This window comes from Mesoplodon mirus, assembly GCF_964341445.2.
Source record: "Mesoplodon mirus genome assembly, chromosome: 15".
Lineage (NCBI taxonomy): Eukaryota > Metazoa > Chordata > Mammalia > Artiodactyla > Ziphiidae > Mesoplodon > Mesoplodon mirus.
Genome location: NC_138991.1, coordinates 47,547,769 through 47,571,486, shown reverse-complemented (window position 1 = coordinate 47,571,486; position 23,718 = coordinate 47,547,769). Strand labels below are relative to the sequence as shown.

The following is a 23,718-nucleotide window of genomic DNA, read 5'->3' as shown; positions in this document are numbered from 1 at the left end:
GTGTCTGGCTTATTTCATCCCATGTTGCAGAATTTCTTTCTTTATTAAGCCTGAATAATAGTCCATTGTATGTATATACCACGTTTTCTTTATCCATTCCTCTGTTGGTGGACATTTAGGTTGTTTCCTCACCATGGTGAATAATGCTGCAGTGAACATAGGAGTGCTAAAGTCTCTCAAACATCCTAATTTCAATTATTTTGGATAAATACCCAGAGGTGGAATTGCTGGGTCATATAGTAGTTCTATTTTTTACTTTTTGAGGAACCTCCAAATGGTCTAAGGACTTGGGTTGACATTCATCCGAAGACATACAAGTGGGCAACATGTGTATGAAAAAATGCTCAGTAATCACCAGAACATGCAAATCAAACCCACAGTGAGACCTCACACCTGGCAGGCTGGCTATTATCAAAACAAACTCCAGTGACAACAAATGTTGGTGAGGATGTAGAGAAGCCCTTGCTCACCCTTGGAGGGAATGCAAAATAGTGCAGCCACTATAGAAAAGAGAGTGCCTGCTTTGAACGCTATGCAAACGGAATTGTACAGGAGACCCTCCCTAGTGTCTGGCTGCTTTCCTCAATGTTTTGTTTGTGGCCACCTGACTTTGAAAGGATGCATAGTATTCCATTTATCAGGAGGTCTGACTTCAAAGCCAGCCAGGACCAGGCAGTAAATGAGTGCTAACAGGGAGTGTCCATCTGGGGTGTGTGCATGCTGTCCGAAAGGGGCAGCCATTACTCAGCTTTCTATCTTTTTTTTTTTTTTTTTTTTTTTTTTTTGCGGTACCCGGGCCTCTCACTGTTGTGGCCTCTCCCGTTGTGGAGCACGGGCTCCGGACACACAGGCTCAGCGGCCATGGCTCACGGGCCCAGCCGCTCCGTGGCACGTGGCATCTTCCCGGACCGGGACACGAACCCGTGTCCCCTGCATCGGCAGGCGGACTCTCAACCACTGCGCCACAAGGGAAGCCCCTCAGCTTTCTATTTAAAAAAATTTCCTGTTCTTTAAAGGACCAAGATCCAGATTTTCCAATTTTTCAGGAGATGCCTGAATCCCCCAAATGTGGATGCTGACAAATAATTCGAGAATTACATGTGTGGTATACTTTAAAAATATTTTTGCACTGGATTCGTTCTGTGTACCACCAGTTTATAACCTCTGTAGGTGGGAACTATCAGTGGAAGGTCGTGTCTCCACCCCGTGCTCCCACCCCCCCTGCCGCCCCGGCCAATGAAGGGAGAGGTAAAATATAGATTTAGTCAAATCAGCCTTCTTTGGGGAGTATGGAGGGAGCAACAGTCCAAGGCAGGGAGCTTCAAAGTATGCAGAGGGCCCTTTTCCCTGGCCATGTGGTTGAGCTGTAAATTGACGGGGGCAGAGCCCTGATTAGGAAGCAGCTGCTGCAGCGCCCCCTGCTGTCCTTGCACTCTCTGTGTCTAGTGGGAACTGCATGGGGTCCGTTAGTCACTTGCTTCACCTGCAATCTTCAAGGGGGTTATTCATTATTCCACATGTTTTTCAAGTGCCTGCTGCTGCCAGGGACAGCAAGGTGAGGATTTAACTCGACTTTCTGTGTTTGCTCAGTTGCCCCCCACCCCCATCAGACCTTGCCATTCTTCATTCTTTTAAATAAGGAGAACCAGGCCAGGCTGCCCTTCTCTCAATCAAGTCTCACCTTTGCTATATACTGAAAAAGATTTCAAGAGGTTTTGTCATTTACTTGGCACCTTTCCCTGATTTCTGGGCTGAAATAGATTCTCCTATTTTTTTTTTTTTTTTGTGGTACGCGGGCCCCTCACTGTTGTGGCCTCTCCCATTGCAGAGCACAGGCTCTGGATGCACAGGCTCAGCGGCCATGGCTCACGGGCCCAGCCACTCTGTGGCATGTGGGATCTTCCCGGACCGGGGCACGAACCCGCGTCCCCTGCATCGGCAGGCGGACTCTCAACCACTGCGCCACCAGGGAAGCCCTGATTCTCCTATTTTTAAACAATTCCTTCTGGTACTTTCAGTGGTAGTTTGGAGATGAGGGCAGAATGAAATGTTCAGGCTCAGGTGCCTGGTCTTGCTTGTTGATTAAAAGTATGGACTCTGGAGCCGGTCTGCCTGGGTTCAAATCTTGGCTCTGCTACTTACTGGCTGCGTGACTTTGGATAAGTCACTTAACCTCTCTGTGCCCCAGTTTCTTCATTTTCAAGATGAGGGTGATACTCTACCTACTTTCTAGGGATGTTGTATGAAATAAGCTAGTTCATGCAAAGAGCTTAAAACAGTGTCTTGGGCTTCCCTTGTGACGCAGTGGTTGAGGGTCCGCCTGCCGATGCAGGGGACACGGGTTCGTGCCCCGGTCTGGGAAGATCCCACATGCTGCGGAGCGGCTGGGCCCGTGCGCCATGGCCGCTGAGGCTGCGTGTCCGGAGCTTGTGCTCCACAATGGGATAGGCCACAACACTGAGAGGCCCACGTACTGCAAAAAACAAAAACAAACAAACAAAAAACAGTGTCTTGCGTGTCATGTGTTTGCTTGACTCAGAATCTTGGACCTGTTATCGCCTTCAGACGCAGCCTCTAGGTTCTGGCTCTGCTCCTTAATTCTGCGTCTCAGCCCTTCCTCGAGCAACTCTCTGTCTTCGATCCTCTTTACCCCTTAACTGTGAATCTCCCAAATTCTACTGAGCACAGGTCAATTCTTGGGACCTGTCCTGTGTTCCCAGACTTTCCCCACCCTAATATTCTCTCCATTGCCAACTCCTGTTGTACCTCCTAAATAATTATCGCTAACATTTACAGGTGTACCTTGGAGATATTGTGGGTTAGGTTCCAGACCACTGCAATAATGCGAATATCACACGGATTTTTTTTTAAAGATTTATTATTTATTTATTTGTTTGTTTGTTTTTGGCTGTGTTGGGTCTTAGTTGTGGCACGCGGGATCTTCGTTGAGGCATGCGGGCTCTTTGTTGTGGCGCACGGGCTTCTCTCTAGTTGTGGCACGTGGGTTTTCTCTTCTCTAGTTGTGGTGCGCGGGCTCCAGGGCGCGTGGGCTCTGTAATTTGCAGCACATGGCGTCTCTCGTTGAGGCGCCCAAGCTCACTAGTTGTGGTGCACGGGCTTAGTTGCCTCGCGGCACGTGGGATCTTAGTTCTCTGACCAGGGATCGAACCTGTGTCCCCTGCACTGAAAGGCGGATTCTTTACCACTGGACCACCAGGGAAGTCCCCACATGGATTTTTTGATTTCTCACTGAATATAGAAATTACATTCACACTATACTGTATTCTATTAAGTATGCAGTAGCATTATGTCTAAAAAACAATGTACATATCTTAATTTTGGAGTATGTTATTGCTAAAAATGCTAGCTATCATGTGAGCCTTCAGTGAGTCATAATCTTTTTGCTGGTGGAGGGTTTAAAATATCTCAAGAATTACCAAAATGTGACATAAAGACAGGAAGTGAGCAAATGCTGTTGGAAAAATGGCACCGATAGACTTGATTGACACAGAGTTGCCACAAACCTTCGATTTGTAAGAAACTCAATACTTTTTCGGTGTAATAAAGCGAAGCGCAATGAAACGGTGTGTGCCTGCACTAGCACCTATCATATGTCAGATTCTGTTCTAAGTGATTTACATACACTAACTCATTGAGTCCTCACCCCGTGAGAAAGATACTATTTGTATGCCCATTTTATAGAGGAGGAGCCTGAGGCAGAGAAGTCATCTGACTTGCCAGGTCACATGACGAATAAGCAGATTTGAACATGGATTTGAACTTGGTCTGGCTCTAGAGTCTGCTCTTCAAAATGATATGCGTGACCCAGTTCTCTCCATCCCCACAGACAGGACCTTAGTCCAGGCTCCACCCACCCTCCCTGGACCAGTAAGTAGTCTCTTGTCCTGATTCCCTGATTCCTCTCTGTCTCATCAGCCTGTCATTTCTGTATTGCTGTGGAGTCATTTTTCCAAAGACCAGATGTGATCTTGTCATCATCCTTGCTGAAAACACGTCAGTGGCTTCCCATTGTTTTTGAGGCAAAGTTGATTCTCTGATGTGGCTTATTAACAGGGTCCTCATACATCTTCCTATGTCAAGCTTACTCATAAACACACCTGCTTATTCTGTTGCATTGGAATCTCAAAGGATCTGTGGCCCCTGCCATTCCCGCCATTCTCATGAGTCCCCTTTGGAAGACAAATGATATGGCCACCCTACTCATAGGCCCTGCATATGCTGTGGCCCCGTCTGTCCCTCCAGCCTCTTCCTGACCCCTCACTCCTCACCCCTGAGCTTCCTTCCTTCAGTCTCTTGTCCTCCCTAACAGCTCTCCCACCACTAGGCATTTGCCTTGCTCTTACCTCTACCAGCTACTTCTTGTCTCTTCTTGCCCTTGCACTCAGTGAGTCTCAGGCCTGGTTGCATGTTTGAAACATCTGCAGAGCTTTATAACTGAATACTGGTGCCTGGGCCCATTGCAGACAAATGAAGTTAGAATCTCTGTTGATTCAAAGCCTCCCAGTTGATGTTAATGTATGTTAAGGTTAAAAAACCTGGTTGACTTGTACTCATCCTCTAGGCCACAGCTCACCTCCTCAGGGAAGCCCTCCCTGACCTCCCTGACCAGGTCTGTTCCTCCTATTTTGCACTCTTATAGCCCCATATACCTCTCCTTGCTGTGACACATCATAGGGTCACTTAACATTTATCTATGGGATGACAGAGAGCCTAGAATCTGGGTCCAAGTCACCAGCTGTGTGACCTTGAACAAGTTACTTAACTTCTCTGTGCCTCAGTTTTCTCCCCTGTAAAATGAGGATAATAAACCTATTGTACAAGGTCAGTGAGGGTCAAATGAGTTAATTATATGTAAAGCTCTTAGAAGAGTGCCTGGCATATGTTAGCTGTTACAGTAAGTCCCCTACATATGAACCTTCAAGTTGTGAACTGTCAAAGATTCGAATGTGCGTTCGCATGTCCAATCACTAAGTTAGTTCCCGTGTCTGGCATACATTGTCACGTGCGTTGTGCTTTTGCGTACTTTACTTTACAGTACTGTATAGAGTACAGTAGTACAGTGTCTTTATTTCAAGCCCAGGATGTCCGGAAGCAAGCGTAAAAGCAGCAGTGAGGTAGCTGGTACTGCTAAGAAAGGACGAAGAGAGACAAGAGGAAGAAGAAGTAACTGAAGAACCGAAGAGATTCACGATGCAGGAAATGGCAAGGGGGTTTTCTTTATTTGAGGAGGCACTGTTAGTTTTTGAGGCACAGGACCCGGACGTAGAACGGTACACGAAGATTGCAGCAGCCGTTCAGCATGCAATCCAGTGCTCCCATGTCCTCTATGATGAGAAAAAAAGAGCTACTACCCAGACATCACTGGATTGCTTTTGCAAGAGGGTAGATAGAATTGAATCCAGCAAGGAACCAGAACCTGTGCCATCAACGTCAGGCATGAGTGACATTGCAGCTTGCCCTCCGTCTCCTGTTGCTGACGATCCTTCATTTCTACCGTCTCCCGCCTCCTCTCCCTCCTCCAGTCAGTAACTCCTCTTGCCTGTTCACTCGATGCCAGCCCCTGTGTGCCAGCTGTTGTACTGGACTACTGTACTTTTCAAGGGACTGTACTGTAAGATTTAAAATGTTTTCTTTATTTTTTGTTTGTTTTTAATGTATTATTTGTGTGACAAGTATTATAAACCTATTACAGTACAGTACTATACAGCTGATTGTGTTAGTTGGGTACCTAGGCTAACTTTGTTGGACTTACGAACAAATTGCACTTAACGAATGTGCTCTCGGAATGGAACTCGTTCATATGTTGGGGACTTAAGTGTACTATAATAATAATAATAATAGTAATAGTAATAATTATCATCCCCCATTGGAATCTAGAAATCCCTGAAGGTGGGGATAGTGTCTGCTGTGGATCACTCCCCACCTAGGACAGTGCATGGCAAGTGGCTGCTGAGCAGAGTGGTGTCCCACTGATGTTCTTGGTGACAGGGTGACAGGTCGGCATGCACAGGACTCGTCTTCCTCAGTTAGGTTCCTTGTCTCTATGGACCTAATGGTTTAGGACCCTTGTTTCTAGTGCCCAGAGTTAGGACTATTAAGATCAGAACCTACGTGGGCTTGTGGTGTCCCAGGTGCCAATGGTGGCCTGACAGGCATTCGCTTCAGCAGTGTTCTGCGTGTCCTTCTACATAAGGGCTCTTTCTGCTCTTCTGAAATGCAGGCTTGGGAGTGCCGAGGGCTTCTGTGGCAGAGGGAGCAGTCAGGAAGCTGAGCACGGTGCTCTGAGTCCAGGAATCAAGCTGACAGCATCTTTGCGAGTTGAATAGCCCCATGTCCTGGTCCTGCATTTGGGCGACCTGCACTCACCGCGGGGAGGAGGTGCCCCTCCTGTTGGCTGATGGCACTGTCGGGGGAGGAGGGGCAGCGAGGGGAGAGGATGGGTATGTGTGTTTTGTGGCTGATGGAGGGTTTATTTATAAAGCAACGGTGTGATCCGTGGCAGTGTGTCTGTTCCCCGAGAGGCTGCTGTACACTCTGAGCAGTGAATTCACAGGAAGAGGCGGGGCAGAGCTGTGTGAACAGCCTGGACGGCAGAGGGTGTCAGGGCTTGAAAGGCCCCTGGGGAATACCCAGCTTAACCCCCTTGTTTTCTGAAGGGGGAACTGAGACCAGAGCATGGAAGTGACTTGGCCAAGAGCATAGATGTAGTTTTTATTTTAAGCTAACATCGATCAAGTGCGTGCTACCTGCCAGGCCCTGCGCTAAGCACAATATAATCATGATTTCATGAACCCTCACAAATCTAGAAAGCAGAAACATTTATTTATTTATTTATTGTTATTCCACACGCACAGTGTTTACTAAGTGCCAGGCACCGTGCTGAGCTCTTTACAAATATTAACTCATTAAAATCTCATAATCCTATGAGATTTTGTGTCAGGCAGCTGTTAAAGTTTTAACTAATTCACTCCCCATAACAATCCCAGGAAATAACTATCATTATTGTCCCTGATTAACGGATGAGGAAACTGAAGTGTGTAGGCTATGGCCAAGGGACACAGCTAGTAAATGGTGGAGCTGGCTTTAATCCAGGCAACCTGACATGGAGCCTCACCTCTTGTCTTATTTTATTTTTTAGTTTTTTGGCTGCGCCGCACGGCGTGCAGGATCCCAGTTCCCTGACAGGGATCTAACCCATGCTCCCTGCAGTGGAAGCGTGGAATCTTAACCACTGGACCCCCAGGGACATCCCTGGAGCCTCACCTTTTAAATACCCGACTAAACCTCCTCTTCATGGTGAACTGCACCCTATACCAGGCTGAGGGTCACCCGACCAGGTCTAGGCCTCACCTGCTGGAAGGGATGTGGCTTCTTATCCCCTGCCAACTCAGACACCAAACTGGAGCTGAATCTGCATGTCCAATGCCTGAGGCCTTGAAGCCACTTAGAGTTGGGGCTAGCTTGTCCACACACACAGCCTTCCAGAAGAAGGAAGACAGCTCCTGTTTGCTGGGAGAATGAGGACTCCCACTTGTACCTGAGGCTGGGTCTACACTTCTCCCTGAGGCTCCATGAATGTACACAGTTGCTGTTTCCTATGGTCTGCCTCTGTTGTACTAGTCGGTGGGTTATACTAGTTGGAGCTGGGATCTGGCAGGAGTTACAAACTCAGATGCCTGCAGGGACCCACCAGTTGCAAGTGTGCTGGGTGGGGACCATTGTCCCCCACCCAAAGGGTGTGGCCAGGACTCGGCTCCGGCCCAGGGCTGCCCTCAGGACAGCTGGCCCAGTGTTGCCAGCTCTGAGCTCTTCACCAAACGTTCTGTGTAAATCTGAGGGATACAATACCCCCGTAAAATACCCCCGTAAAATTGTGGCTCCGTGGCTGTGAGTCCCACCCTGAGGCCTGGAAATACCTCTCTGTGAGATTTGCATGTATGCCCTGGAGGATGGCATGACCAGGTTAAAAACCGCTGACTTAGCTAATGAATTGAAATCACTCGTCTAAATAACATATAAATCCTGGAAAGGAGAAGACTAGCTTAACATTAGTGACAACCAAGAAGAGTTTAGGGGGGAGAAAACACAACACTTTTCAGGAAGCACATAAAGGAAGGCTCAAATTACATGTGACTTCCTTCCCCCCTTTCTCTTTCTCTCTCCATCCCCCCACCCCACCCCTTTAACTGAGCTTCAGCTCCCAGCCACTGCACCGTTCCTTGTTCCAAATTCTGATTGGCCTAGTTCTTCCTTCATAAATTGCATGTCACTGACCAGACCTTGGTCCATTCAGCGCTGGCAGGAAGCATGAGGTCAGATGCTCTACTGCCCACTGAGCTGGTGCTGTAGGTGGGAATTTTTGTAGAAGGGACAATAAGCAGAGTTGACTAAGATTGGCATTTCCACACAATCTGGAAGAATATGTGGGTGGGAATAACCAAGAAAATTTTGAAAGTGGATGGTAATGCTGGGGTAGGGGTGGGTGGGTATACAATGCATGTTTTTAGGTACTAAGATATTATAAACCTATGATCTATTAAAATAGTATGGTACTGAGGCACATCTCTTAGTTAAGAGACAGATCAGTGGAGCATAAGAGGAAACTTTAAAATGAACAAAGGATACAAGAGAAATTAGTGTATGATAAACGAGGCATTTTAAATCAGCACAAGAAGATGCATTCCATACATTTGTTGTTACAACTTGCTAAACAGTAAGAAAAAATAAAGGCCTTTCTTCAAGAAGCTCCTGCTAAAATGAATTCCATTGAATTGAAATTGAAAATGAATTCCATTGAATGAATTCATTGCCCTCAATGAATTCCACTGAAAATGAATTGAAAATGGATTTCATTGAAATCATTGAGATAATGATTTCAATGTAGAAAGTGAAACTGTAAGAGAATGAAGAAAATACTGGGAAGGACTTTCTAAATACAGCAGCAGGGACAGAGACCATAAGGAAAAGGGAGAAATTGCACTTTATTTAAACACACACAAACAAATACACTTTCAGTGTTAGATGTTGAAAGAAATAACATCAACAAAATTAAAAGGCAAATGAAAAACTGGGAAAATATTTACTGAATAGATCATAGATAAGTGGTTAATATTCTTTTTAAAATTGTATAGGAAACGTGTTACAAATAATTTAGAAAGAAACCAACTTGAATTTAAACATGGACAAAGAATATGGACAGAAAATTAACAATAACAGTGAACATTTAAAAATATTTACTTCCACCAGTGACTATTACGCAGTTTTCATGCAGTAGTGCATTGAACCCTCCCATCAAGTTAGGAATTAGATATTATCATTATCCCATTTTTAGATGAAGAAACAAAGACTTAAAAGGGTTAAGTAATTGACCTCAGAGTCCAAAAGCTATTGTAATAACTGTGAGAGCTGGGCCTTAAGTTTGAACGTGGCTATTAATTAACCCCTAATACAGACACTGACTCCAGTGCAGATTGTAACCCAGGAAATCATATTTAAAATTCTACCAGAGTTGGGCTTCCCTGGTGGCACAGTGGTTGAGAATCTGCCTGTCAATGCAGGGGACACGGGTTCGAGCCCTGGTCTGGGAAGATCCCACGTGCCACGGAGCAAGTAGTCCCGTGAGCCACGACTACTGAGCCTGCGCGTCTGGAGCCTGTACTCCGCAACAAGAGAGGCCGCGATAGTGAGAGGCCCGCGCACCGCGATGAAGAGTGGCCCCCGCTTGCCACAACTAGAGAAAGCCCTCGCACAGAAACGAAACCCAACACAGCCCAAAATAAAAATAAAAAAATAAATTAATTAAAAAATATTCTACCAAAGTTGACACAACAGAGGCTTGTCCTTAAATGGAACAATTACTTATTTGCCCAAGGGGCGGGGGTAGTAGCAGGCATGGTGTATCAAACCATTCCCCAGGCACGCGGGCATCCGCACAGCGTTATCAGTACTATTCACTCTCTTCTCCGGCAACATAATGAAAGATCTTCACCAAATTACAGTGTCCCCCTTTCAACTGTGTAATTACAGCTTCTAACATTGCACACATTTCATGTGCACAGAATCTCAGTCCACATCATCCCAATTAAGGCTTTCTTGCCTCTTTGTCTCTCGGGAATTCTTGGCGTTCTGTTTGCTGGCTGGGGCATGGTGGTGCTGTCGGGTTACCCAGTGTGCTGGTACGTGCTGTGGGAGTTTCGTGGTACCCAGATAAACACGAAAATATTCTACTTTCATCAAAACTTTACAGAGGTATATATGGAGAAGTACTCCCTTGCACTTTGTTCCCTCCTGCCTTCCTAGAGAAACACTTTTTTTTTTTTTTTTTTTTTTTTTTGCGGTAGGCGGGCTTCTCACTGTTGTGGCCTCTCCCCTTGCAGAGCACAGGCTCCGGATGCGCAGGCTCAGCGGCCATGGCTCATGGGCCCAGCCGCTCTGCGGCATGTGGGATCTTCCCAGACCGGGGCACGAACCCATGTCCCCTGCATCGGCAGGCGGACTCTCAACCACTGCGCCACCAGGGAAGCCCGAGAAACACTTTTATTAGCTTCTCTTGCAGCCTCTCCTTCTAGCATATTTTTATGCAGGTGTGAGTCACATAGAATATACTTTCTTATCCTGCCTTAGTTTCTCACCCAAACGGTAGTATGCGACACACACTCTTCTGCATCTTGGGTTTGGCTTTTTTCCTTTTTCGATTTCATTTAAAAATAAACCCTTAAGATTTTTCCATATTAGTGCAGAGAATTCTTCATTTTTATACCTGGGTAGTAGACCATTGTGTAACTGCACTATGATTTATTTAAGCACCCCCTCACCTATGACACTTGGCTCGTTTAAAGTCTTTTGCTATTATAAATGATGCTGCAGTGAACAACCGTGTACGTATATAATTTCCTATGTATGTGGGTTTATCTCCAGGATCAGTTCGCAGAAGTGGAACGACTGGGTCAGAAGGGGAGAAGCATTTGGAATTTTTATAGACGTGCCCAGTTGCCCCCAAGGGTAATACCAGTCGGCCGACCTACCAGGAATATGTGTATCTGTGTTCCCACAGCTTGTTAATGGCGACCGTTGGGATGAACATCTTAAAATTTTATTTTAAGAGTTGTCTATTTCATTTTTAAGGTGCATTAGAAAAAATATAATTTGCGCATCAATCCCACAAGTTCACACTCTTAGAGAGTTTTATTTTAAAATAGGTTTAAGTAAAAGTGGCAAGCCGAGTTAAAGAAAAGCGACAAGTAATAAATAATATTATAGGTAGTATGTAGACGTGCAAAAATATGACAACTCCAGACTGAAGTTTGGGAAGTGTTACCATGATTATATTTTTTCTTTGGAGTAATAAAATCAGGAGCCTGTACTTCCTGTGTACAGGGCACTGTGCTGGGAGCTTTAACCATCACAACCAATCTATGAGGTGGGTACTGTTTTCATCTCCATTTTATGGACAAGGAGCCAGAGACTCAGAGTCGTTAAGTCACTTACCTGAGGCCACACAGTTAACTCCAGAGCCCGTGTTTGTAAACTTCCTCCTGTTCTGACAGTATTTTCAAACGAGATCTCCAGGTTCGCCTTGCTGTCGACCTGGCAGGAAGCATACCTTCCAGGCTTTTGTAGCCTGTAAAGGTCCAGAGATGACACAGTCTGAATTTACAGGTTGCTCTGACTTCCTACTCCGACTGGTGCTGTTGGTGTGGGCTTTCACGACCTTTGTGTTTCAACACAGCTTCTGTATTCCTGCAGCTTTGCCTCAGCTCAGCTGGATTTCAGCCCACCTGTGCACAAAGCCACACAGCCCATTCAGATGGAGAAAGGCTATTTTAGGTTTTGATTTAGAGGTTTAAAGTTTTTTTTTTTGGTTTCTTATCTCTGCTTCCTTCCTCCTTAGCTGCATGTACCTGGAGTCAGGTGATGAACTGAAGATGCTGAGCTGGGTTCAGCCTGTCCTTTGGTCCTGGGGAGTATCTGTTCACAGTGAAGACTCTGGTTTGGGGGTGGGGGTGGGGAGCTCTGAGTGACCTGACTCTGGCTGGTGCTGCATTTGTGTGGGATGAAGGGTGTCATTATCTATAACCCCCTATTGGGTGGGAGACCCTCTGGGAAGGCTGAGGAGCAGGGAGGCAGCCAGGTGATACTCGGGTGTCCCCACTCTGTTGCCTGCATCTTTGGAGCCTGACAAACTTGATTTCACTTCTGTCTCTCCCACTTCCTTACTTTGTGACCTTGGACAAGTTACCTCTCTAAGCCTCAGTTTAGTCATCTGGAATACCAGGATAACAACTCCTCCCTCATTGGCCATTATGAAGCTTTACTGATGTTATATGGAACCCTTAGCACAGTGCTTGGCAGAGAGTCTGCTGAATTCATGGTGGCAGTAAGAGTCACAGTAGTTGATTATCATTTTGTTGTTCTTATTTGGCAATCTCGGATCAAAATCAGAAGTGGAAGAAAACTTGGAATCCAAGTTTGCCTAGTACAAAGCATGATGGAGCTCAACCCCATGAAACAGTGGGTAGAAGAATCATGACAGGACCCTGTGGGAACCTGGCTCCTAAGGGTGGGAGAGATGACCAGGGACACTAGAAATCAAGTGGTGATGCTGGGGTAGGGATATGACAGTTTCTAACCCATTTCTTTTTTTTTTAAGATTTTTTTTTAATTTTTAAATTTTATTTTATTTTTTTTATACAGCAGGTTCTTATTAGTCATCAATTTTATACACATCAGTGTATACATGTCAATCCCAATCGCCCAATTCATCACACCACCATCCCCACCCACCATGGCTTTCCCCCCTTGGTGTCCATACATTTGTTCTCTACATCTGTGTCTCAACTTCTGCCCTGCAGACCGGTTCATCTGTACCATTTTTCTAGGTTCCACATACATGCGTTAATATACGATATTTGTTCTTCTCTTTATGACTTACTTCACTCTGTATGACAGACTCTAGATCCATCCACGTCTCAACAAATGACCCAATTTCATTCCTTTTTATGGCTGAGTAATATTCCATCGTATATATGTACCACAACTTCTTTATCCATTCGTCTGTCGATAGGCATTTAGGTTGCTTCCATGACCTGGCTGTTGTAAATAGTGCTGCAGTGAACACTGGGGTGCATGTGTCTTTTTGAATTATGGCTTTCTCTGGGTATATGCCCAGTAGTAGGATTGCTTGATCATATGGTAATTCTATTTTTAGTTTTTTAAGGAACATCCATAGTGTTCTCCATAGTGGCTGTATCAATTTACATTCCCACCAACAGTGCAAGAGGGTTCCCTTTTCTCCACACCCTCTCCAGCATTTGTTGTTTGTAGATTTTCTGATGATGCCCATTCTAACTGGTGTGAGGTGATACCTCATTCTAGTTTTGATTTGCATTTCTCTAATAATTAGTGATGTTGAGCAGCTTTTCATGTGCTTCTTGGCCATCTGTATGTCTTCTTTGGAGAAATGTCTATTTAGGTCTTCTGCCCAGTTTTGGATTGGGTTGTTTCTTTAATATCGAGTTGCAAGAGCTGTTTATATATTTTGGAGATTAATCCTTTGTCCGTTGATTCGTTTGCAAATATTTTCTCCCATTCTGAGGGTTGTCTTTTCATCTTGTTTATGGTTTCCTTTGCAGTGCAAAAGCTTTTAAGTTTCATTAGGTCCCATTTGTTTATTTTTGTTTTTATTTCCATTACTCTAGGAGGTGGATCAAAAAAGATCTTGCTGTGATTTATGTCAAAGAGTGTTCTTCCTGTTTTCCTCTAAGAGTTTTACAGTGTCTGGTCTTACATTTAGGTCTCGAATCCATTTTGAGTTTATTTTTATGTATGGTGTTAGGGAATGTTCTAATTTCATTCTTTTACATGTAGCTGTCCAGTTTTCCCAGCATCACTTATTGAAGAGGCTGTCTTTTCTCCATTGTATGTTCTTGCCTCCTTTGTCGTAAATTAGGTGCCCATGAGTGTGGGTTTATCTCTGGGCATTCTATCCTGTACCATTGATCTATAGTTCTGTTTTTGTGCCCGTACCATACCGTCTTTATTTATTACTACACCTTTGTGGTATAGTTTGAAGTCGAGGAGCCTGATTCCTCCAACTCCGTTTCTCTTTCTCAAGATTGCTTTGGCTATTCACGGTCTTTTGTGTTTCCATACGAATTGTAAAATTTTTTGTTCTGATTCTGTGAAGAATGCCATTAGTAGTTTGATAGGGATTGCATTGAATCTGTAGATTGCTTTGGGTAGTATAGTCATTTTCACAATATTGATTCTTCCAATCCAGGAACATGGTATATCTCTCCACCTGTTTATGTCATCTTTGATTTCTTTCATCAGTATTTTATAGTTTTCTGAGTACAAGCCTTTTGCCTCCTTAGGCAGGCATATTCCTAGGTATTTTATTCTTTTTGTTGCAATGGTAAATGCGTTTCCTTAATTTCTCTTTCTGATTTTTCATTGTTGGTGTATAGGAATGTGAGAGATTTCTGTACATTAATTTTGTATCCTGCAACTTTACCAAATTCATTGATTAGCTCTAGTAGTTTTCTGGTGGCATCTTTAGGATTTTCTATGTATAGTATCGTGTCATCAGCAAACAGTGACAGTTTTACCTCTCCTTTTCCAATTTGTATTCCTTTTATTTCTTTTTCTTCTCTGATTGCTGTGGCTAGGACTTCCAAAAGTATGTTGAATAAGAGTGGCAAGAGTGGACATTCTTGTCTTGTTTCTGATCTTAGTGGAAATGCTTTCAGTTTTTCACCATTGAGTATGATGCTTGCTGTGGGTTTGTCATATATGACCTTTATTATGTTGAGGTAGGTTCCCTCCATGCCCATTTTCTGGAGAGTTTTTATCATAAATGGGTGTTGAATTTTGTCAAAAGCTTTCTCTGCATCAATTGAGATGATCATATGGTTTTTATTCCTTAATTTGTTAACATGGTGTATCACATTGACTGACTTGCATATATTGAAGAATCCTTGCATCCCTGGGATAAATCCCACTTGATCACGGTGTATGATCCTTTTAATATGCTGTTGGATTCTGTTTGATAGTATTTTGTTCAGGATTTTTGCATCTATGCTCATCAGTGATATTGGTCTATAATTTTCTTTTTTTGTAGTGTCTTTGTCTGGTTTTGGTATCAGGGTGATGGTGGCTTCGTAGAATGAATTTGGGAGTGTTTCTCCCTCTGCAATTTTTTGGAAGAGTTGAGAAGGATTGGTGTTAGCTCTTCCCTAAATGTTTGATAGAATTCGCCTGTGAAGCCTTCTGGTCCTGGACTTTTGTTTGTTGGAAGATTTTTAATTACAGTTTCCATTTCATTACTTTTGATAGGTCTGTTTATATTTTCTAATTCTTCCTGGTTCAGTCTTGGAAAATTGTACCTTTCCAAGAATTTGTCAATTTCTTCATGGTTGTGCATTTTATTGGCATATAGTTGTTTGTAGTAGTCTCTTATAATCCTTTGTATTCCTTCAGTGTCAGTTGTGATTTCTCCTTTTTCATTTCTAATTTTATTGATTTGCGTCCTCTCTTTTTTTTCTTGATGAGTCTGGCTAAGGGTTTATCAATTCGGTTTATCTTCTCAAAGAACCAGCTTTTAGTTTTATTGATCTTTGCTACTGTTTTCTTTGTTTCTATTTCATTTATATCTGCTCTGATCTTTATGATTTCTTTCCTTCTACTGACTTTGGGTTTTCTTTGTTCTTCTTTCTCTAATTATTTTAAGTGTAGGGTTAGATTGTTTATTTGAGAGTTTTCTTGTTTATTGAGGTAAGATTGAATTGCTATAAACTTGCCTCTTAGAACTGCTTTCGCTGCATCCCATAGGTTTTGGGTTGTCATGTTTTCATTGTCATTTGTTTCTATGTATTTTTTTATTTCTTCGATTTCTTCAGTGATTTATTGCTTATTTAGTAGTGCACTGTTTAGCCTCCATGTATTTGTGTTTTTTACAGTATTTTTGCTGTAGTTGATTTCCAATCTCATAACGCTGTGGTCAGAAAAGATGCTTGATATGATTTCAATTTTCTTAAATTTTCAGAGGCTTGATTTGTGACCCACAATGTGATCTATCCTGGAGACTGTTCAGTGTGCACTTGAGAAGAAAGTGTATTCTGCCACCTTTGGGTGGAATGTTCTATAAATATGAATTAGATCTATCTGGTCTATTGTGTCATTTAAAGGTTGTGTTTTGTTATTTATTTTGTTTGGATGATCTGTCCATTGGTGTAAGTGGGGTGTTGAAGTCCCCTACTATGATTGTGTTCCTGTTGATTTCTCCTTTCATGGCTGTTATCATTTGCCTTATGTATTGAGGTGCTCCTATGTTGGGTGCATAAACATTTATAATTGTTATATTCTTCTTGGATTGATCCCTTGATCATTATGTAGTGTCCCTCTTTGTCTCTTGTAACGTTCTTTATTTTAAAGTCTATTTTATCTGATGCTAGAATTGCTGCTTCAGCTTTCTTTTGATTTCCATTTGCGTGGAATATCTTTTTCCATACCTTCACTTTCAGCCTGTATGTATCCCTAGGTCTGAAGTGGGTCTCTTCCAGACAGCATATATATGGATCTTGTTTTTGTATCCATTCAGCCAGTCTGTGTCTTTGGGTTGGGCATTTAATCCACTTACATTCAAGGTTATTATCGATATGTATGTTCCTATTACCATTTTCTTAATTGTTTTGAGTTTGTTTTTGTGGATCTTTTTCTTCTATTGTGTTTCCTGCTTAGAGAAGTTTCTTTTGCATTTGTTGTAAAGCTGGTTTGGTGGTGCTGAATTCTCTTAGCTTTTGCTTGTCTGAAAAGCTTTTGACTTCTCCATAGAATCTGAATGAGATACTTGCTGGATAGAGTAATCTTGGTTGTAGGTTTTTCTCTTTCATGACTTTAAGTATATCCTGCCGCTCCCTTCTGGCCTGCAGAGTTTCTGCTGAAAAATCAGCTGATAACCTTATGGGGATTCCTTTGTATGTTATTTTTTGTTTTTCCCTTGCTGCTTTTAGTGTTTTTTCTTTGAATTTAATTTTGGTTAGTTTAATATGTTTCTTGGTGTGTTTTTCCTAAAGTTTATCCTGTATGGGACTCTCTGTGCTTCCTGGACTTGGGTGACTATTTCCTTTTCCATGTTAGGGAAGTTTTCAACTATAATCACTTGAAATATTTTCTCAGAACCTTTCTTTTTCTCTTCTTCTTCTGGGACCCCTATAATTTGAATGTTGCTGCATTTAGTGTTGTCCCAGAGGTCTCTGAGATTGTATTCAATTCTTTTCATTCTTTTTTCTTTATTCTGTTCCTCGGCAGTTATTCCACCATTTTGTCTTCCAGCTCACTTATTCATTCTTCTGCCTCAGTTATTCTGTTATTGATTCCTTCTAGTGTATTTTTATTTTTCTTTTCAGTTATTGTGTTGTTCATCTCTGTTTCTTCTTTAGTTCTTCTAGATCTTTGTTAAGGATTTCTTGTATTTTCTCAATCCATGCCTCCATTCTATTTCTGAGATTCTGGATCATCTTTACTATCATTACTCTGAATTCTTTTTCAGGTAGATTGCCTATTTCCTCTTCATTTATTTGGCTTTGTAGGTTTTTACCTTGCTCCTTCATCTGTGACATATTTTTTTGCTCTCTCTCTCTCTCTCTCTTTTTAATGAATGGGATTGTGTTCCTGTCTTACTGGTTGTTTGGACTGAGGCTTCCAACACTGGAGTTTGTAGGCTATTGGGTGGAGCTGGGTCTTGGTGCTGAGATGAGGAACTCTGTGACATCTCACTCCGATGAATATTCCCTGGGGTCTGAGGTTCTCTGTTAGTCCAGTGGTTTGGACTCGGAGCTCCCACTGCAGGAGCTTCAGCCCGACCCTGGGCTCATGAACCAAGATCCCACAAGCTGCATGGGGTGGCAAAAAAAAAAAGAAAAAAAAGAAAAAAAGAACAATAACAAAGTAAAAAATAAAATTATACTAGGAAACTAACAGATATGTTAGAAAGAATACAAAAATAAAAATATAGATGAATCAACAACTGAAAGGTTTGTCAGTATCACAATAGTAAAAAAGAGGAGGAGGGAAAATTAAAAAAAGGGGGGGGAAAGGCCTTGGCTGTGGAGAGTGAGACCTAAGCAAGGGCGAGGTTTGGGCGGTGGGTGGGGCCTAGGCTCAGGACCCACAGGGCAGGAAAAGGCCCTGGGAGCTGTGGGGGGTGGGGCTTAGGCTCAAGGAACAGAAGGGGCCCAGGCGTGCCCCCCACCCCTGGTCTCAGGGGGCAGGGGACCTCACCTGGGAGCCCAGCAGGCTTCCTGGGCTCTAGTGGGCGGGGCAAACACCCTCCTCTCCTCTCCTGCTCCTCTGGTCTTGGAGGGCCCCTCCTGTCTGCCTCTCCTGATCTCCCTGGCCTCCCTCCTATGCCCCCAAGGACCCACGTGGCCTGGAGGGGGCTTTGAAGTGCAGGGGATCAGCGTGGGAGCTCAGCAGGCTCCTCAGGCCCGAGTGGGCAGGGCAGTCACCCTCTGCTCCTCCTGGAGAGTCCCTCCCACATGCCTCTCCTGATCTCCCCAGCCTCAGGGGTGCCTATCCTCTCTGGCCTCCACTTCTCCTCCCCCTCTCAGTCCCCCTACATCCTACTGGTTCGCTATGGGGTTCCTTCCATCTCCTTGGGTGTCAGAGTCCCCCACCAGTGGCCGGCAGGAACCCTAGTTGTGGGGAGAAGCCAACTCCTCATCTTCCCACAATGCCATCTTGACTCTCCCTCCTGCACTATTGTTTCTTGACTGCTCCTCCCTTGTCTCTGCATTCCCTCTCTACCCTGATTAGCAACCGTTTGAACCTGCCCTTTGGAACTCAGGGAAGGTCATGGAGGCTGAACAGAAAGGCTCCCGTGCCCAGGAGCCCCAGAGGGTCCTGCTTGTTTCAATAGTATGTGGTCAGAAATGCTTGAATCCTTCTCCCTGAGATTCCTCACTAAGATTTATCAGTGGAGGAAAGTGCAAAGCCAGCAAAGAGAAACTTTATTGTTAGTTGGGGTTTTGCTTCAAATCTCGAAGTAGAGCTCATGAGGCCCTTGGGGACTCCTTTTTTCTATATTAGGTAGGCCTAAGGACATTTAAAACATACTCAAAACTAATTCTTGGCTCCTATAGGTTAACATATCAGGGAACCCAGAGGGAAATACAAAACCAAGAGGAGAGAGAGAACTTGTCCTAGGGCTTGGAGTGGAGCTGGTCCAGACCATTCATGCCCAACCTTCTTAGGGTGAGGCCACGGCTGCCTAGCAGCTTCCTGGGAGAGGGAGAGAAAGAGAAAGATGGTGGTGCAGCTTTTAAAGCCTGTGAAGGCTCCACCCCCCCCAAGGCTGGGCCAATCAGTGTCTTGGACTCTGACCAGCCAGATAGGTTCTCCTCCTTCGAGGCTGAGTAGGGGAGTGAGAGAAGCCTTGAGCCCCCCCTTCAGGCCAATGCCAGTAGTGAACAGGTGTTTCTTTTTAGGCAGATTTGAGACACTCATTTCTCAACTTTAAGGTGAATTCTCAAAGGCCAGGGATGTGTTTTATGGCACAGAGCACTGGGACTATTTCCGGGAACCAGATGTATTTCTGCATCTCATTGCCTAAGAATGGAAACATGGCTGGTTAAGCCATCGACTGGGAGCCTTTAGTTTCCTTTTTTGATTTCCAAAAAATTGTTACTAGGGTAGCACCTCAATCCTCCAGCAGGACAAGGGGCTCCTGGGGTCCTTCTGCATCCTGGGAGCCCTGCAGGGTCCCACAGCCAGAGCAGAGCTGACCCAGCCTCTAAAACTTGGTGGTTCAGAGCTGTGCAAGGGCCAACACTTAGTCTGCCTGACCGCAGAGGCTTGGAATGTCATCAAAGAAACTTTGTAGCTCATTAAGAAGATGCAGGCCAGCAAAAGCCTTCAGGGATGGACAGGATTTTAGGCAGGCTTACTTGAGACAGAGTTTTCATGCAGCAAAATTCACTTTCTTTACATACAGTAAAATTCACCACAGTTGATATATAGCACATTCCAGTCACCCCATAAAAGTTCCCACATGCTGTCCCTTTGTTGTCAACCCCCTTTCCACCCCCAGTCCTTCTTAACCACTGATCTGTTTTCTGTCCCCATAGTTTTGCCTTTTCTAGAATGTCATTTAAATAGAATCATATAGCGTGTAGCCTTTGATTTAAACAGAATCAAACAGCATGTGTTTGACAGCTTTATCTTACCCAAATTCTTTTGAGATTCATGAATGTTACCTGTATCAGTAGTTCATTCCTTCTTATTGCTGAGAAGTGTTCCATTGTGTGGACGTACCACGCTTTGTTTATCCATTCACACGTTGAATGTTGAATACTTGGTTGGTTCCAGACTTTGGCTATTATAAGTAAAGTAGCTATAAACTTTCAGGTTTTTCTGTGGATAGATGTATTCATTTCATACCTAGGAGTGGGACTACTACGTCATATATTATAAGGGTATGTTTATAAGAAACTGCCACACAGTTTTCCAAAGAGGTGTTACCATTTTGCATTCTCCCCAGCATTGTAGGAGAGTTCCAGTAGTGTTCTCTCCACATCAGCACTTGGTATTGTCAGTATCAATTTTCTAAGATTTTAGCCATTCTGGAAGATATAAGGATTACTTTTAAATTTTGTAAATAACAGTTTCCTAAGGAGAAATGCTCATCATTTTAATAGCACATAAAATAATTTCTACTTATTCTGTCAATTTATTTGCTTACTTGTTCATTTTCTGTCTCTATTAGAATATGTTTTTTAAAAGCACCTGCATCAATAAATAAATGTGAATGGATGAATGAATGAATGAATCAATTAATTAATTAATTAGGAGTTGGGTAGCATATAGCAAAGGCTAGAACATCAGATCAGCCCTGGGTTGGAACCTAGGGCCCATTTTAACTTTCCTCTTTCACAGAGAAAGCAACTTTCAGGCTGGGATGGGAAAGAGAAGAAGGAACTTTTTGAAGTTCCTTGAAGGAAGGAAGTTCTTGAAGGAGAAAGACATCATGCAGAGCCAGAGAGTCATGAAGGGCATGGCATATTTGGGAGTATGAGCAAGTCCTGGGTACTGAAAACATTGTGTGTGTTTGGGGGCATAGTTGGGATCACATGGGGGATCTAGTAATAATAATGCAAAAGCTTATACTCCTTACTGTGTGCCAGGCTGTTCTAAGATCTCTACATAGGTTAATTCATTCATTCTTCCCAATGGTCGTCTAGCTTATATCATTCTCTCCATCATACAGACAACGAAAATGAAGCACAAAGAAATTAAATAACTTGCCCCAAATTATGCATCAAAGAAGAGACCAGGCAGTTTATGCTCCAAAGTCTGGACCTTTAACTACTGCACTACATTGCCAGGTTAGGAAGGGCATGTTAGTTAGTTAAGGAATGCTGTAAGCTGCTGTAACAAATAGGCCCCAAATATAGTGACTTGAACAAGACAGAAGGTAGGTTTTCTCTCAGATGTCTGTCCAAAAGTACAAAGTCCAGGGCTGGTGGGTCCAAGTTTGGGTCCAAGGTGGTTGCTTCCACTTCTCACCATCTTCCAGATAATGGGAAGGGAAAAAGGGGCCCTGGAGGCTGTACACCTTCCTTTTAAAGGAATGACTGAAATACGTACATCCCATTGGCCAGAACCCAATCACATGGACACACCAAGCTGCAAGGGAGACTGGGAAATGTGGTCTATAGTTGGGCAGCCACGGTCTCTGCTAAGACTCAAGGGTTCTGTTATTGAAAGGAAGAATGGGTATTGGTGGAAAACTAGTAGTCTCTGCCACAACCTGTAGACTATTCATTGGCCTTTGAATTCTGTCCCATAGATGATGAGGTCCTGTTGGGGAGGTTTCATGCCCAGACTTGGGTTTTAGATCATCCAGAAGTTGCTTGGCTGATAGAGGAGAGAGAAGTAGGAGCAAGGGGACCTGTTTACCTGATCTGTCTGGTGTTTTGTTTGCCATCTGTGGAGTCCTTGCTGCAGATAAGAGTCGGTTGGGTTCCCAGATGGAGGACTTGCAGGCACAGTGAGTGTGCTGGGGCAGGATGGGAGCCATCAGCTCTCTTAGTCATTCATTCATTCAGTGGTTACTTATCAAGCACCATGTTTGGGCACAGAGCTCCAGTGATGGTCCCAAAAAGTATGATGAATGCTGGGGGCCAAATTCAGTTCTCTAGGAGTTCTCCAGTGATGCTCAGTGCAGTGTGAAACCGGGGCATGCCACACTGATGCCAACCTCTTTTGTTTGTTTCTTTTGACCTTAGGACCCCCGGAGCAAACACAAGTTCAAGATCCACACATACTCCAGCCCCACGTTTTGTGACCACTGTGGGTCACTGCTGTATGGACTCATCCACCAGGGGATGAAATGTGACAGTAAGTACATTTGCTCTCTGGCAGCCTCTGCTGACTGGGCTGCTTCCTCGTGGTCTACAAAACATTCTGCCAAGTCCTGGGTGGGCTGGGTGCCACTTGTTTGTTGCTGAGTAACAATAAGCATTTATATAGCTCATGATTCTGCAAGGCTGTCCTTTAGGTCTGGGCTGGGCTTACTCATGCCTATGTGGTGGGTTAGCAGGTTGGTGAGGGGCTGTCTGGGCCTGGAGGGCCTCACCCACCTGTCCGCAAGGATGGCTGACTGTCACCTGGGTGATGGGAATGACGGGGCTTGGGGGACCACATGTCTTTCGTCCTGAGCAGGCTACCCTGGGCTTGCTCACACGGAGGTCCCAAGTGCTTTAAGAGGGCAAGTCCCATGGATCAAAGCAAGTCACATGGCAAGGTTCACAGTCCATGTGGGAGGGGACAGTCCACAGGTGTGGACACAGGGATGCGTGGTCAAATCGGGGCCACTCCTGCAGCCACGCACACAGCTGTTGCCAGCACCGATATGCGGGGCTGATGCCTTTCTCTGCAGAGAGAAAATCTGCCTCCCTTCAGCACCTACAGTTTATGCTAGAAGTGGGGCGGGCGTGTGATTCTCTGACCAGGCCGGGGTGGGAAGAGGCAGGAGGGGGCAGGACTTCTTTTTATTAAGTGAAGGACTGAATGGCCCGAGGGGTGGGGGAGCCAGCAAGCAGGCTTTGAGAGCTGCAGCTGCAAAGGGGATGGGGTGGAGATGGGGGGCTCAGTGCTGGTGACTCCCAGGGGCCTGTTGACCCCAGCATGTTGAGCAGTCATGAGGCCAGACTGTCCCTGTCACAGGGGTCCTGAGGCCCAGAGGACAGAGAGAGAAACTCTCAGGGGCAGAGAGTGACAGAGAGGAGTATGGGTGTGGATGGGGAGGAAGCGGGCAAGAGACAGAGAGAAACACACAAGCACTGACAGGGACGGATTCAGGGGGCAGACGACACGTGCGCCCAGGTGTAGGGAGCGATGGGTGAGGCCACAGAGGGGCCCAGCTAGAGAGAGACTCAAGCAGGAGGGACAGACAGACGAACCAGCAGACACAATGATTGGAAGTGACACAGAGAGAGATGCACTCAGTCAGGCTCCTGCAGAGATACCGAGAGGGAGAGAGCAGAGACAGGCAGAAACACACACATGGAGAGACACAGAAAGAGATGGAGACACAGAGGTGTGGCACAGGCACAGAGCATGAAACAGACCTATTCACAGATGCAGCCGAGGCAGCGAGAGACACATGCTGACGCAGAGGAGCAGAGACCAGGAAAGAGA

At 44.6% G+C, this 23,718-nt stretch overlaps 1 protein-coding gene across 2 annotated transcripts in view; it reads left to right on the top strand.

Annotated features, from left to right (window-relative positions):
- The window catches only part of PRKCB (protein kinase C beta), a gene marked incomplete at its 5' end in the record, with an annotated part of 311,242 nt that overhangs the window by 146,352 nt on the left and 141,172 nt on the right, over positions 1–23,718 (top strand). For both annotated transcript variants that reach the window (XM_082600409.1, XM_082600408.1), the window contains one exon: positions 22,305–22,416. In XM_082600409.1, coding sequence (XP_082456535.1) covers positions 22,305–22,416 — 112 coding nt within the window. The remainder of the gene's footprint in view (positions 1–22,304; positions 22,417–23,718) is intronic.